Here is a 15,682-nt window from a genome sequence, read left to right on the forward strand (position 1 = left end):
TTTTATCTTTATAATGTACAGTGTGGTCTCCGCCCTGACACTGAAATGCAGGAAGATGAAGAAGATGTGCCGAGGTCTTCGAGTGTTTCTGTAGAAGCTAATTAGAACAGACATTTTTCCACAACCTATTTTAGCGCAAATTCTGAAAACATTAACTCTTTGTAGTGTAAAATCCAACATCCTGTTTCAATGAAGCTATAGTTCATATATAAATTAGAATCCATTCACAATATCCAGTCCTTTCCATTTGGGACACTGAGACTGGGGATTGCCCCTGTTCACTTTCTGATGCTATTATGGTGATTGATTGCTCACTTGCTGAGAGGAAATGTGGGCTCTGCTGATTGACTCAATGCTGCTCTGATGGTATTAATGAAGCCATGGATGAAATATGTTCCAGGTTCTCTTCTATGGGGGTGCGCATGACTTTGCCAGTGTTGAAGGTGACTCCGGAATGGCTTCATTTAGCACTGGGGCACTGTTCTTTTGTACATTCTCTTGCAATTGTCACAGTGCTCACTGGAAAGAATCATGTAAACAGGTTGCATGGCCACTTGTTTTTATGATCAAATATATTGTAACTTTGCCTTTAAACATTTTGATACTTGATTGGGATATAATTTAGAGATCAAGGAAATAGAGAAATAAAATGCTATTTGCATTTATAGCCTTTGGGTATGAGAATATGTGGTATAATTGCAGGGTAGGAAAAAGTGTGCCTGGAATCTGTACGATGTCCTCTGACATGGCAATAGAGCCATCAGCCACCTAAAAGCGAGAAAAGGCAAATATGTAAATTGCTACAGAAAGGAACATTGGAAGATTCTGCAAAATAAAATTTGCTAACAGCAGTCACAGACTGTGTGCTTCTATGTATATGGAATGCCTGGAGTCCTCAGAGTCATAGACCCAAAGGACAAAGGTGTTTCCCAGAGCCCAGGGAGAAGGAAATGCAGGGTTGATCTTCAATGTGCTCAGCTTTAGTTTTAGAGGCGATAGATGGCATGTGACAGTTGTATGACTTTGTGGCTATACTTGATGACACTGAACTGTATGCATAATGAAAATGACTAATGTAAATATCACCACAGTAAAACAACAGGTTCATTTCTGCTCTACTCACAATAGCTAGGTTATAGAAACAGCATAGATGTGTATCAGCTGATGAATAGATAATAAAATGTGGCATTTATACACAGTGGAATTTTATTCAGCTGTAAAGGAAAATGAAATTATTGAACTTGCAAGGAAGTGGATGGAAATGAGGTAAGAGTGTGGCGATGCAGACACAGAAGGATGCACGCCATGCTTTCTCATACATATCTAGCCTTACACCTTTCTTTAGAGATTTATTTCATTTGTAATGGTATATCTAGGTGTGTTCCATGCACACAAGTGCACATGCAGGGCAGTTCAGAACAGGGAACTGGACCTGAACTTAGATCCCGTGGGAAAGAAATATGCGCTCTTAACTGCTGAGCCATCTTTCCAGCTCGTGTCTTATTTGCACACTCATACATGAGTGTGTGGTATAGATATTCAAACCCGGCACCCACTGGTGACTGCAGGGTAACAAAAATCAATAGATTGCCTGTTAAGTTTGAACCTTTTGCATTCAGCATATTGCTTTTCCTTGATATTTTAAGTTCAGAAATAAATAATAAACATGGATATAATTTCCATTGTCTAAGAAGACAGCCCCATATAACAGCACGAGACAGAAACACTGGCTTATTGATCTGGTTAGCCATTCTTCACTCCCACCTTGTCAAATAGTTGCCTTCTTATTGTGATCAGCCTTGGCATATCAACTCTTAAATTATAAATGAACTCATGTTGAAATAGTATTTTTACATTGTTTGCTACCCGAGCTCTTCAAAGCACAAAGGCATTCATATATGTATGCTCTGTGTGTGTGTGTGTGTGTGTGTGTGTGTGTGTGTGTGTGTGTGTAACTATACCCCTCATATTTCTGTGCCTCTGTGTAAACTCTTCCCCAGCCACACAGAGAACTACACCAGAACAAAATTCTCCATTGGTCTTTGGTAAATTCAAGCTGTATGCACTGGACTGAAAGTTCCATTGGTGAACTGAGGCCCCATGTCTGGGCTATGAGTTTCCCTCAGCATTGAGCCTCAGCACAATGAGTGGGCTGCAGATTCCTTCCATTGGGTTGTATGTTATGGTTAAGATCTGAACCTCTAGGGGCAGATTTGCAATCTTGGGTTTAAATTTTGTACACATTCATGTATACTTTCTCTCATTCCAAAAATTAAAGCAAGCTGATGCCTGTGGATCTGCTTTTGTCAAACTGATTCAATACTAATCAAATTACATCTCCCACTGAATGTAGATATTTTCTTTTTTAATTTCATTATTATGCAAGCATGCTTCTAAACATCACATTCTATTAATATATGCTGTCCATATATGTGTTTGTGATATATTCATAAAATATGTGTGTCCATAAAATAGCTATTTGGAAATGCAAACTGTGTATATGTTGGTATTAGATTGTGTGTGCGTGTGTGTGTGTGTGTGTGTGTGTGTGTGTGTGTGTGCATGCGTGTGTAGATCAGAGCAGATCTGTAGAGACTTAGCTGCTGCTTTCCACAGTCTGATTTTCAAGGACTTGAACTAAGATCTGAGGTTGTCAGTGTCGGAGCCAGCACAGTTACCATCTCGGCAGCGTATGCTCTATATTTCAGTCTCTAAGGATCGTTAGTGTCATAGGAACCTTGTTGGCATACGTAGACAAGAGCAGAGGTAACCCCTATCCTCGTGTAGCTTTCAGTCTTGGATTTCGTGCATCCCTTCCAGACAGAACTATCAGACCACCTCGATAGCACTGGGGTCTGAATGCTGAGAGACCGGAATGAAGGAAGTGTTTGAAAAGGGAAGAAACACAGGTTGTCCTTCATCAAGAGCACCAAAGGCGGTGTGGGGGAACTAGAAGAAAAACAGAAAATGCGGTTGCACTAATCTGTGTTGTTGGGGACTCTTGTGAAGTGGCCGAACACAGGCATTGTTAAGAATCTTTTTGGAATGTCCTGTGGCTCACAAATGACCTTGGTATTACCGTGTATCTGAGGATGGCCTTGGACTTAGAACCTCTGGCCTCCGCCTCTGGAATGCTGAATTGTAGGCCTGAACCATCTCGCCTGGTTTTATGTGGTGTTGGGGCTGGAACCCAGGGCTTCGTGTGTTGTAGGCAAGCTCTTCCGTCAGTGTGGTGCTTCCCCAGTTCATGAAACACCGGCTTTAATGGAGGGGCGTCTGTCTGTTTTGATTTTGTGCCCCAGTGCCTAACATCCCAAATCTGTGAAGTGTGTAGCATCAAACAGAGAAGCTTATTTGGGAAGGGAAGATGAAACAAGCCGCCACCTTTCTACTGCCTTTCTGATGACTCTTCTCTAATATGGCACATGTTCTAGGACCAAGTCATGCCCAGAGCTGTGCCCTCCTCATAGCCATGTGCTTTTAGGAAATGCATTTCTTCTGTCCTGGTGGAACAGCCTTAGATCCCATTGTAGGGCTCTATGTGTTGTATTTTCCCTTTATGTGTAGTGGTCTCACTGTTGAAGCATATCTGATTATTTACTGCCTTTTAACACGAGCCCAGTGGCTCTGTGAAGGGGTGTTATTCCCATCCCCATTCCACAGATGCGGAATTCCAGAAACAGAAACTGCGAAAGTAACTACATTTTCCAACTGTATGTGTGTTCCAATACTTTTCTTCTCACCACAGTAGATGTGTCCAAGAATAGCTAAACCTTTGAGAAAAAAGATCTTAAGGATCTTTCTCTCAAACATTGGGTATCTAGGTCTTCTGGTATGGAGAAGCCAGAAAGGTGGGAATCATAGCTGAGGACCAACATTTTCACTGCAGAGCAAGTAAGTTGTGGTCCCAAAGACCATGGCGCTGCATCTGGCTAATTCGTTACCTCATTAGAAACTCCAGCTCTTGGCAGTCTGTCCCCAGCCAGGCGTGTGAACTTCCTAATTCCTAGGAGAGACCCCGCACAGCAAGGGTAGCTGTGACTAGTTTTGTTTGGTAATATGCACTTTGTGGTGAAAGGGACTTAGCTACACTTCCACTCAGAAGGTGGCTCATTGGAGTTCACTCTCTGCTTGTGCTTTGGCGAGATCGCTAATGTTCAGCCAGGGGAAGGAAATAGGTAGCAAGGAGCAGGACTGGTGTGTGTGCGACGGAGTTGAGAGTGACTGAAAGGCCACTTCGAGGCGTTAGCTGTTTGTTTGACCCCATGAGATCCTTCAGAACATTGTTGTAAGGATGAACCGAGCTGTGGGAGGAAGGATGAAGAGAAAAGGGTGAGGAAGGGGGACTGTGTATGCTGCAAATGTAGAGAAAGCAAACCTGAGGGAAACAAATTATGCAAGCCTGGTTTAAACCTCTTCTAAGACTAGAAAGGAAACCGGGAAGAATGAAAACCCTGAAAGGTGCCCCACTGTTCTCTCCTGGGAGAAGCAGCCCCCACTGCACATGCTGGTGAAGAGCGGCACAGACTCCCTTCGTCTCTTTCACTTCATCCTTCCTGTCCACCTCTTCCTGGCTTTTGAACTCTGCCTGCCTTTTACTCTCAGCATACAGCAGGAGGCTGGCTCTCTTTCCTACCTGGCCATGTGACTTTCCCATTGTAAATACTTGAAACTTATTATCAGTAACTAAACTGAATTTAAAAAACAAAAACTTTTTTAAAGGAAAGAAAGAACTCTGGATACTCTTTATCTTCGGTATTCAAAACGTACACTTTGAACTTCAATATGAAATTTTTCTGTATTCAAGTAGACAAAGTCATGAGATCTCACCAAGTAAATACAAAACTTCTTTGTAAGAAAGGAATGCTAGTTAATTTTGAAGCCCTCAAAAATACCTTTTCTTTGGCTCTATCTGATTTCACTTTTTTTTTTCTTGACTGTGCAAGAGACAGTGAAGAGTAAGTAATCCTCCCTGGAAGCCTCTGACAGTTACACGAGACACCCACTGTCACCTTGGAACAGGGCCCACAGAAGCTGCCTTAAGTGTCATAAGGAGCAGGCCATTTTTTGAGTGTTTCTTCCCCAGCCCTTACATGTGTAGTTCTGAAGGAAAGCGCTGCCTCAGCTTTGTTAAAATGATGATTGTGTCTCCTGTCGTCTCTCAGGAAATGGCAAAAATCCTCAACCACCCCAGAGTCTACGCTTTTCTCCACATCCCAGTGCAGTCTGCCTCTGACAGTGTGCTCATGGACATGAAGAGAGAGTACTGCGTGGCCGACTTCAAAAGAGTTGTGGATTTTCTCAAGGAGAAGTAAGTCTGCTGTCACTTGGGGAAATAGCCCTTTTGTTCCTCCTTCCTGAGGTGTATGGTGGAGGAGCACTTAGGCTCTTCACAGTCAAGGTCCCTGGCAGAGGGCGAGGCTCCGGAAGCTCTCAGAGCCTCTAGTTTCCTTGGGGCCCTTGATGTGGTTCCGTCTCCCCTTCCATGAGTGCACAGTGTTCTGGTGATTTGTGTAAGCTTGCCCGCCTTCCTGAGGCAGTCCCAATTGTGATTATTTTCATACCTGACCTGTTCCTAACAACTGCCTTCCCTTCTGTACCCTTTACATCTCCTTTCATGTGGCCTTTGTAAGTTGTGAGCTGGCTTTAACATGGAGGAAGGGACCAAGTCTGTCACCGCAGAGTGGATCAGTTTCCCCTGACTAGGGTTTTCACAGCTTCTGGAATGCCTTTGCTCGTACACACTGCTCCCTATAGTTAACTTGCAGTTGACAGCGAGGCAGGAAGATTCTATTTTCTCCAGTTCACATTGCTGTTGACCAAAATTAAGGCATATTTACACAATCGCAGACATGAATGATAATTTTGTTTCCACAGAAAAACACTTGCAGTCCATAATTATGTCCTTCAGAATCTCTCTTCCAAACATGAAATGCATTCTGTGATTAGACCAGGCAGGAAACAGAGGTGGGGCCACGGTCACCTAGACCCTCCTCAAATCTAGGGCACCACCATCACCTCTGGGAATGTGTCATTTCTCTTGGCACATTTGTGCTGTGGTCCTCTCTACTGCCTATAATTGATGTTTTACCCCCACTGCTGTTGTTTCCATTTCGTTATTCGTAATTATGTGCTCTTGCGCCATGCCACTGTCCTACATGGGTATGATTGCTTTATACAAATTGTAAGCAATTATTTTTTCCATCGTTAATTGCTCACTAATTTCTATGGCATACACTCTTTCCCATCTTCTCCCTTTTCCTCTTCCCATCTTTCTTAACATGTCTTTCAATTTTTTTCCACCTCTAGGCAGGCCTTGATTATTCTAATCACCGAGAATAAAGACATTTAGGGTACATTCAAACAAATATGGCTAATTATTCAAATAATCACATCAGGAATAGGAAGTATATTTATTCCAGGATTGCATAATTGTAGCATTAAGCGTATGCAGCCTTCAAAGTAACACAGAATCATCGAAAAGCCTTTCTATCTCCTATACTCCTAGATCTTGAGTAGATCTGGCCCAAGATAAAGAACGTGGGTTTTTATGCCATTTGCTTTTGTAGGTAAACTTGTCTCATGTAGTAAAATCCTTACAAACACTGTGATACTGGAGAAGGTTTCCCAAATACCAAGCTAATTATAATTCCTGTGAAATTTCCTACATTTCACGTTGCAGTGGCAAAAAAAAGAGTATGCATATTTTGTGCACATTATATGCTATTTTGCTAGTATAGGCAAACATCCTCTGTACAGAATAGACCGGAGTCCCCTTCATGTACTTTTTGTGGGCTCCTCTGCTGGAATGAGACTAAGGCCTCAACACCTCTGCTCTACCTGGGCTGTGTAAGTAGTGACCCCGTTGTTTGTGGGAATTACTCTGGTAACCAAACTGGGCAACAGTGCCGTAGCAAGTTCTGGCCTTTTGTGTTGCTCTGAAGACAGATCTGTTGAATGTGTTTCATCTTGAAGATTTTCAGTAGCCTCCATGAGCTGTATAAAGGTCAGATATGAGTCCCATTAAGACGTTAGAAAGTCATTCTTTGCCATTTTTCACAAAATAAATTCTGAGACTTTCCCTTGTAGTCTCAGGTATCTGTGGCATTTACGTAGTTTCCTAAGGCTAATCTGACTAGCTAGACATCTTAAAACCAAGAGCTCTAATAGGGTCCTTTAGTGTTTCCAGCATCATAGACCCCAGAGATCCTTGGCAAATCTAGGTACTAAGGATGCCTGGAGAATATACTCCATCCACACATGTGCTTAATTTCATAATCTCAGTTTCTATGGGAGTATGAAGTATGGTGGTAGCCAGTCTGCAACTACAAGTGAGTTTAAATTTGACTAAGCATTGTCCCCATACAGCAAGGACAGAAGTAAACCTGTATAGTTGAAGTTCTCAGTTAGGTAATAGGTAGAGTACAGTGGGAAACTGAGTCAAAGCCAGCGTGAGTACTGAGAAAACCTCGGGTACTCTACAAAATCATTCTCACTGAATGAAACACTCCTTGCATGGTCTTAGAAAATTCATCAGAACCATAAGACTAGGGCGAAGTAGCCCATCTCCGTTCATGAAGGCAACACATAGGAGCTCTGTTCTCTCGTGAAGACAACTTGTCAAACCCCTTTAAGGAACCTCATCCATCTAGTAAATAATATTGTTATTATGGGCAGTTGGAAATAGATGGAATATTATACTGGTTGCTAGTCTTACCCCACTAAAAACTGCATATCTTTATGCAAGATAAGTTTACACATATTTTAGGAATACTGAAGTCCCCAAGTTACTCTGACACTGACAATATTATTTTGTCTGGTATTTATTAATGTTCAGTGTGGCACTGTCATTCTTAGAAAGGTTCACACATTCTGATTTGTGTCCTGCTGTTGATCACTAAATCATCCTGATAGAAACTGGTGTGCTTGGTGTATTTTTAACTTTTTCTTGCTTTCTTTCCCTTATTTTTTATTGATTAAGTATTATTTGACAACTCCATGCATGTAGATTTGTGTGTTTCGTCCCCTGTAGATCTCATTTCCCCTAACATCTTTGGAGGCTTTTGTAATGAGTCTTTAAGGACTGGACGACACCTACTTCTTCGTTCAACCTTGTGAGCCTCTCAGATCTTTGTGTTGTGAATGAGGGAATGAGGCATTTCCCAATCTGTCTCCTCATGAAGCTGGCCTTTACCACAACCTCTACCATTAAGTTTGGAATACACCAATATAACGAGTTTACCAGAAACAGGCTTTGAAGCTACAAGTGCAAAGGGCTTTATTGGGCCCTGTTTCTCACACAGTGGAGGTGAACTCTTTTTAATTAATTTTCTTTTACAGTTGAAAATGGCCTACATTTTAGCTGGGAGCAATCTAAGTTTACCTGAGAGCCAGCTCTTGGCGTATTCATTATTCTCCTCAGTTGTTTGAAAGTTGGCCGCTATTATCGTAACAGCAGCTGCACTGAAGATAACCGGGTAGGCTTGGCACATGTTGAGGCATATGGGAATTTATTAAATCATGCAGCCTTTGCAAAAAAACAAAAAACCCAGTGTCTAAATTACTTAACATGCTCATTTAAAACAGCTGGCCACAAGCAGAGAGTCCTATGACTTGAAGTCTATTCAGATGTATGAACCCAGCAGACACTTTGATTTAAGTGAATTGATTGTTTCTTGAAACACAGAGTGGACCTTGTAGGAATATGGAAGAGAACTGTTGAACAAAGCAATAAACACAACTTTTTAGAAAGTTTGTTTTCGTATTTTAGTAAGAACACCTACATTTCACTTCATAGTATATTCCTGAGATTTTAAAAATATAAGTCATTACTTTTTTTCCCTGTGCAATTTTGTATTTTCCCCAATTTGAGGAAGTTTGGGTTTCTTGTTGTTGTTGATGGTGGTGGTGGTGGTGGTGGTGGTGGTGGTGGTGGTGATGGTGGTGGTGGTGGTGATGATGGTGGTGGTGGTGATAATGATGATGGTGGTGGTGATGATGATATTTCACTATGTTATGTAACTGTTAATAGGATTCTTTGACTTTGGGGCCTGTTATAAAGAATGCCAGGTGTATTTTTTCTCCATTCCAGACTCTTAGAAAGAATCATGCTAACCCATCCACATTCTGGATTATCTTTCTTTCCTATCATTAGGGTGGGTTACCCAAGTGTTCATTACTAGAACATGGTAGAAAAAAAAGGATGAAGCATTTAAATTTGTGTGTGTTTTTTTTTTTCCATCTTGTTTCATCTAGTGTTGTTCCTAATGGCTTAGAAATAAAAGTGGTGGTTGCTTATAGTAACTTATGCCTATAATCTCAGTGTGTGTGAGGGCGATTGCCACAGTTTCAAGACCAGCCTAGATTCCAGAATGAGACCCTATCTCAAAAGCAGGAGGGAAATAAACTAACCTGAATAAGAAAGAATAAAAGACCAGCTTAGCAAGGATTCAATGGTTATGTTGTCTCCCGGTGCGTTTCCAGATGTAGGGGTGCTCTCGGAAGAAGCTCCCCTGATATCATGTCTTCAGAAGTGCTCTCTGGCTTTCCTGGATTATGCTGTTTCTGATGTCTCTCACTAGGCTACTATTTTGTTGTCCCAACATCTTGTTTGCTAGCTTATATTTGTCATTTTGCTGTACAAAATGGTGTTCTCCCTTCTTTTTGTTGTCTTGTTAAAAATTTTTAGCACACTAAATATTTTATTGGAACAAGTATCAGTAGAAAAACGCGTTGACTTTTTTTTTTTGCAGTGTGTGCTCCATTCACAATTGGAGAAATGCATGCTGGGTAAATTTTTGTGTCCTGTGTTTTAATACCATAAGATGTTGTAAACACAAGTTCAGTTCATTTGTAAATAAATGAGTGTGTTGTCTATTGATTTGGCTTCTCAGTTCCTTCTAGTCTGCTTAAGAGAAATTGTCACACCATTCCTGTCACTTTATAGTTTTACGATTGCATTATCTTCTCAGACAACAAAAGGGTGTCACCTCTGAACGTTGGTACATTTTTCCTGCCTCAGGACTATGCCCCTGAAGTACAGCTGTGAGCCTAGATCTGTGAAGTAGGGTGTGTGTAATAAGTGTCTCTTCTTTGTCAGTGCTTCTGAAGTCCAGTTGCATGTTGTCTCATGATTGCACCAAAGCTTAGCCCTGTGGACAATGCAAATGTGTTTAGTCTACATTGTTTCAGGTGAGAATGAAGGGGGTGGGAGTGATTACATTTTTTGAAATCTGCAATTATTAACTTATGAGGTATAAGATGAGACTCTCATTTCTGCTTGTGATTTTTATTCTTGTTCCAATATTAATTAAACAAAGCAAATGTAAGAAAGAGCAATCCCAATGATAATCTGATAACATTAAAACCAATATCTGAACACTTTTCAGAACACACTTGTATGTCAAGAACCTTGCATGTATTAACATTTTAATCTTCAAGGACAAAGCTAGTCCAAGTTCATGCAGTTAGCAACAGGATTCCATGCAAAGTCAGACTGTAAGATCTCTCAGCAATGCTCTTGACTAATGTGATGTGCTGTGTACCTGGTCTACAGTGTGCTGTGCACCTGGTCTACAGTGTGCTGTGCACCTGGTCTGCAGTGTGCTGTGCACCTGGTCTGCAGTGTGCTGTGCACCTGGTCTGCAGTGTGCTGTGCACCTGGTCTGCAGTGTGCTGTGCACCTGGTCTGCAGTGTGCTGTGCACCTGGTCTGCAGTGTGCTGTGCACCTGGTCTGCAGTGTGCTCTGCTGCCGGGCAATGGAAACCACAGCATGGGCTCAGCAGATAGTGAGGAGACAAAATGTGCACTGTTCACTTCGACTGAAGGCAGTAAAGGCACGTGTGGATATAAAATTTAGCTCCTTGGTGTCTGAGCTCAATACATGCTCAGACCAGCAAGTGTGTGAAAAATGTCTTCCGTGCAAGCCTGATGCACCTATTTAAAGCAGAGAACCAACTCTTGAAGTTCAATCTTTGACTTTCACATGTGCACATACATACCTATAGTTCATACACACACAAACTCAGACACATCCACACACTAGAAATGAAAGGAAGAAAGATAAATTAAGACACAGTATGAGGTAATATGTTTAGAAGTGGTTGGGACTGTGACTTGTGTCCTGGTTGATGGTCAGCTTGATTGCATTGTCACCTACAATATTAATGAGGCACAAGTCTGGGTTGGGTATAGGTGAGGGTATTTTCATAAGTAACTACCTGAATGGAGTGGGTGTTCAGTCCTTAGTATGGGCAGCACCATGTCACTGAATAAACAGAACAAGGTAAGAAGGAGCTGAACATCTGTGTCCATCCTTTTCTGTTTCCTAACCGGTCACATTGTGACCAGCTTCTTCACTTCTTGCCATAACTCCTTCATCTGCCATGATGAACTGTAGCTTCAAACCATGAGCCACAAGAGACCCTTCTTTCCACCTGTTGCCCTTATCCGCTATGATGATGACAGAGGTCACAGCTACAGGTAGAATGGTGAGCTGGACTGTGCCATGGTTGTGTTGTCAACCTAATTCAATCTAGAATCTCCTGGCACATGGGCAGGCCTGTGAGCATCTGGATTGCCTTAATTGAGGTGGGGAGATCTACCCACTGTTAGTCTAGACTTTAAATAGAGAAAGGGGGGAAGCAGCAGCTTGCAGTCATGCTGTTTCTGATTCCATGTGTAATGTGACCAACTCGAAATGCACCGTGACCTGTGAGGCAGAATAAATTCTTTGTCCCTTAAGTTGGTTTTGTCAGCATTGTTATAAGAACAGAAAAGATGCTCAGATGGGAATGGGACCAGGACCTGGAGCCCTACGACGATTAACTTGACTGTGGTTCTTAGGCCACTAGAAAGGTTTTCGGGCTGAACGTAGAAGAGCTTGTTTAAAAGCCATTGGAAGAAGAGCTTAAAGGGCCATTCTGGTGGGAGCTTGGAAGCTAAGAATGCTGAAAGAAACATGGGCAGTGGGGCCTGATTCATAAGTTTCATAGAGGAATAGGGACTCTGTGTATAGCTGGGCTAGGTACCGCCGTGGGACCCTGAAAGGCAACCTGGTTCCCAGTTGAGGAGGTTTGAAACCCTGGTGACCCTGAAAGGGAGGGTAGGTGTTTCACCTGACTCCCAGGAAACCAGGGTGGTCTCTAGCCACAGCCCTCCATAGATTTGTGGCCATCAGTCATATAAGGGCAATGCTCCAAGCCCCTCCACAGGTCTTGTAGGCTCAAGACAGATCTCCATTATAAAAAGGCCTGGAGACTTAGCCAATAACTTTTCCTTCCCAGACACTCCTCCCTGCAAAGTATTTAATCTCAGGCCCACTCTGAGAACTGAGGTACAGTTTTACTCATCCACTTTCCACCATGACAGTAAAAGCCTTAAAACCACAGACTGTCTTTTTTTCACTGGGATCTGCCATGGGGTGCCATAGAGAAGGCCTTCACCTTCTGTAGAGCCTTCTAATCTCCTGAAAAAAGCCTCTCTGTGCTCCAAGCCACCTCTACCACCAAACCCACCACTGCCATCAAGCCAAAGATTATCCTGGTGGGGGACCAGCCAGAGCGTTACCCCCTAGTCCCCAGGCTAGATGCAGTCTGGGTAGGTTGGGGGGGGGGCGACGATGGGACTCTGTTCTCATCTCTGCTGTGTTATCCCAGAGTGCCTGGATGCCTAAGAGCCTGAGAACCAGAAGGCCCCAACCTCCTTGCAGGTCCGGGGACCCCCAACCAGCTCTTGCTGTGTCCTGTACCACAGACAATACTTCTCCACCCACTGAGCGTTGTCCCATGGCTTCCCACTGCCCGACACCCTCCCAGTGGCAGAATGGGGTAAGTATGGTCAACTTCCCTGAATCCTGCCTCCCCTAGTGGCCTGACCCCTTTGGCAGATCGGACATGGGACCAATACCCCTACAGTGCTGTTCATGTGACATTTTGGCAGGTAATCTGGTGGCTTCCTTCTGCTCAAATACAGAGAATCTGAGTGAAGATGAGGTTCGTGTGCTGATTTGCTTTCAGAGGAAGTTGGAAGACAGAAAAATGTTCAGGCTGGTGCTGAGAAACTGCAAAGGTGTTTGGGGCCAAAATCCTTATCCTGTATGGTAATAATCCAAATTTATTTAATGGAAGAAAGCACACGCTAAAGGGGCTCTCTGCTTCTAGAAAGCAGTGCCCAGGAAGACATTTCCCAGGGTGGGCGCATAGAAGCTGATACAACTGTGGGCCAGAGAGGACCGGCTCCGTCCTGAGCTAGCATCAGGGTTTGGGGATGTAACAAGCTGTAGGAACTGTGGGGTCCAGAGATGGACAAGGCGTGTAAGTGTGGAGGGAAGCATTTGAACAGCAGACAGTCCATGTGTGTATTAGAGAAAGGGGAGGAGGAGAGAAAAGGAAGGATTGATCGGGTTTCTCTAGAGGAACAGAAGTTACAGAATAATTATATATGGGGTTTATTAGAGTGACTTACAGGCTACCGTTTGGCTAGTCCCAACAGTAGCTGTTTCCTGATGGAATCCAAGAATCTGATGGTTGCTCAGTCCTTGAGACTGTAACACCAGAGAAGAGTGCCTTGGCAGCAGGGTGCATGAACTTGCCAGGGAGAGTGAGGATGAGCAGGCAAAAAAGGAAAAGCTTCATTCTTCCATGTCCTCTCATGTGGGCTGCCACCAGAAGGTGGCCCAGAACCAGGGTGGGTCTTCCCACCTCAAATGACCCAATCAAAACAATCCTTCATGGGTGTGCTCTGTTGCTTGGTCCTTAGTTGATTCCAGGTGTAGCCAAGTTGAAATCAAGATTAGCCGGATGTAGATCTCTCCTGAGAGACACAGCCAGAATACAGCAAATACAGAGGCGAATGCCAGCAGCAATCCACTGAACTGAGAACAGGACCCCCATTGAAGGAATCAGAGAAAGAACTGGAAGAGCTTGAAGGGGCTTGAGACCCCATATGAACAACAATGCCAAGCAACCAGAGCTTCCAGGGACTAAGCCACTACCTAAAGACTATACATGGACTGACCCTGGACTCTGACCTCATAGGTAGCAATAAATATCCTAGTAAGAGCACCAGTGGAAGGGGAAGCCCTGGGTCCTGCTAAGACTGAACCCCCAGTGAACGTGATTGTTGTGGGGAGGGCGCCAATGGGGGGAGGATGGGGAGGGGAACACCCATAAAGAAGGGGAGGGGGAAGGGTTAGGGGGGTGTTGGCCTGGAAACCGGGAAAGGGAATAACACTCGAAATGTAAATAAGAAATACTCAAGTTAATTAAAAAAAAAAAAAAAGATTAGCCATCACAGAGATCTAGGAAGAACTAACCCTGAAGAAGCCAAGGGACAGTTTATGGAAAGACAGGAGGTAAGGGCCCAATGTCAGCCATAGTGGCCACCTATGAACAAGCTTGTCGCTATAGGATTTATGGAGAAAAAATTAGCATTGCCGCATCTTCTTTCTTGTCCAAACAGGGCATCTGCTCAATCTGTTGCCATAAACGAGTATCTAAATGGAAAGATCTCCATGGCCTGATGTTGGTAACTGTCCCAGGTTGCTGCACCATGCTCAGTGTGTGCACAGAGAGAACCCTGCACATGCTTGTGTGCGCTCATCCATTGCATACAACAGTGAGGGCTGTACAGTCAGGAGGTGGGAATGACCAGCAGTTGATAAGCGAGGGACCTTACTTTGGAACCCCTTAAGAAGGAGTGGTATCCTCAGTCTGCTGTAGGTAAACCTCCTTTCCTACAGGAAAAGTTTACTGAACCTCTTTATGAAAACAGACAGATTTCTTTTCATAGAATGGAGTACTCAGCCCTCGTAGAGGTTCTGTGCTCTGGGGATGCCCGCTGGCTTCTTGCTGCCAGTGATGGCCAGGTAAAGTGTACTTACCAGAACATTTATGCATGAGTTTATTGAATTTCCACAGTGATACATACCAGAAAGAAGTTCTCCCCGCTTTACAGGGTAGGACATGAAGGTATAGGGAGGTTAAATGACCAGTCACAGAGCTCGTGACTGAGCTCAGATTAGAAGCAATTAAGAAGGGCTGTTTGTCAATCAAGACTAGGCTGTGCAGTTAAACAGCCACTTCTTGTTGTCAACATCTCCTACTTAGGGGGGTCACTTGCAGTCCAGGCTGAGGGACACGTGATTAGAGAATAATGACCTGTATATGAATGTGACCACAAGGAGAAGCTGTTAGATCTTTGTCAGCACCAGAGTGTTCAATGACTGAAAGTGTTCCTAAAGACTTATACATGTTCATATCTTCAAATAAGGTTCAGCACCAAGGGCTGTCATGTCTTTTAGCTTTGTTAATCAATGTATCAGTGCCTTAATGTACATGTGTCCACATGACTACAGAAGGACAGAAGTGCTAGGTGTGCGGGAGCTGGAGTTAAAGGCAGTTATGAGCCACTCGATGCGGGTGCTGGAGACTGCACTGGAGTCTTCTGCAAGAATGGTATGCAGTCTTAGCCACCAAGCCATCTGTGCCGGCCAAGTTTCTCCTATATTGTAGCAATGTTTTCTTGCAGAACCCATGTAGTGACAGTTTTAAATTAACTCAGTTTCTCCTCCCATGTACTTCCTGCTTCTAGGACAAAGTACCTGGAACATAAGTGTTTGCTGGTCACAGCTGGGATTCCTAACCATATGCACCCCGCGTCCTATGCAGGTGCCAGGCAGGT

At 43.5% G+C, this 15,682-nt stretch overlaps 1 protein-coding gene across 5 annotated transcripts in view; it reads left to right on the forward strand.

Annotated features, from left to right (window-relative positions):
• The window catches only part of Cdkal1 (CDKAL1 threonylcarbamoyladenosine tRNA methylthiotransferase), a 553,071-nt gene that overhangs the window by 343,261 nt on the left and 194,128 nt on the right, over positions 1-15,682 (forward strand). For 4 of the 5 annotated variants that reach the window (XM_087591039.1, XM_087591037.1, XM_087591038.1 and 1 more), the window contains 1 exon segment: positions 5,166-5,311. In XM_087591039.1, the coding sequence (XP_087447165.1) occupies positions 5,166-5,311 (146 nt within the window). 5 annotated transcript variants of the gene reach the window in all.

Source organism: Rattus norvegicus, chromosome 17 (genome assembly GCF_021556685.1).
Source record: "Rattus norvegicus strain SHRSP/BbbUtx chromosome 17, alternate assembly SHRSP_T2T, whole genome shotgun sequence".
Taxonomy (NCBI): Eukaryota; Metazoa; Chordata; class Mammalia; order Rodentia; family Muridae; genus Rattus; species Rattus norvegicus.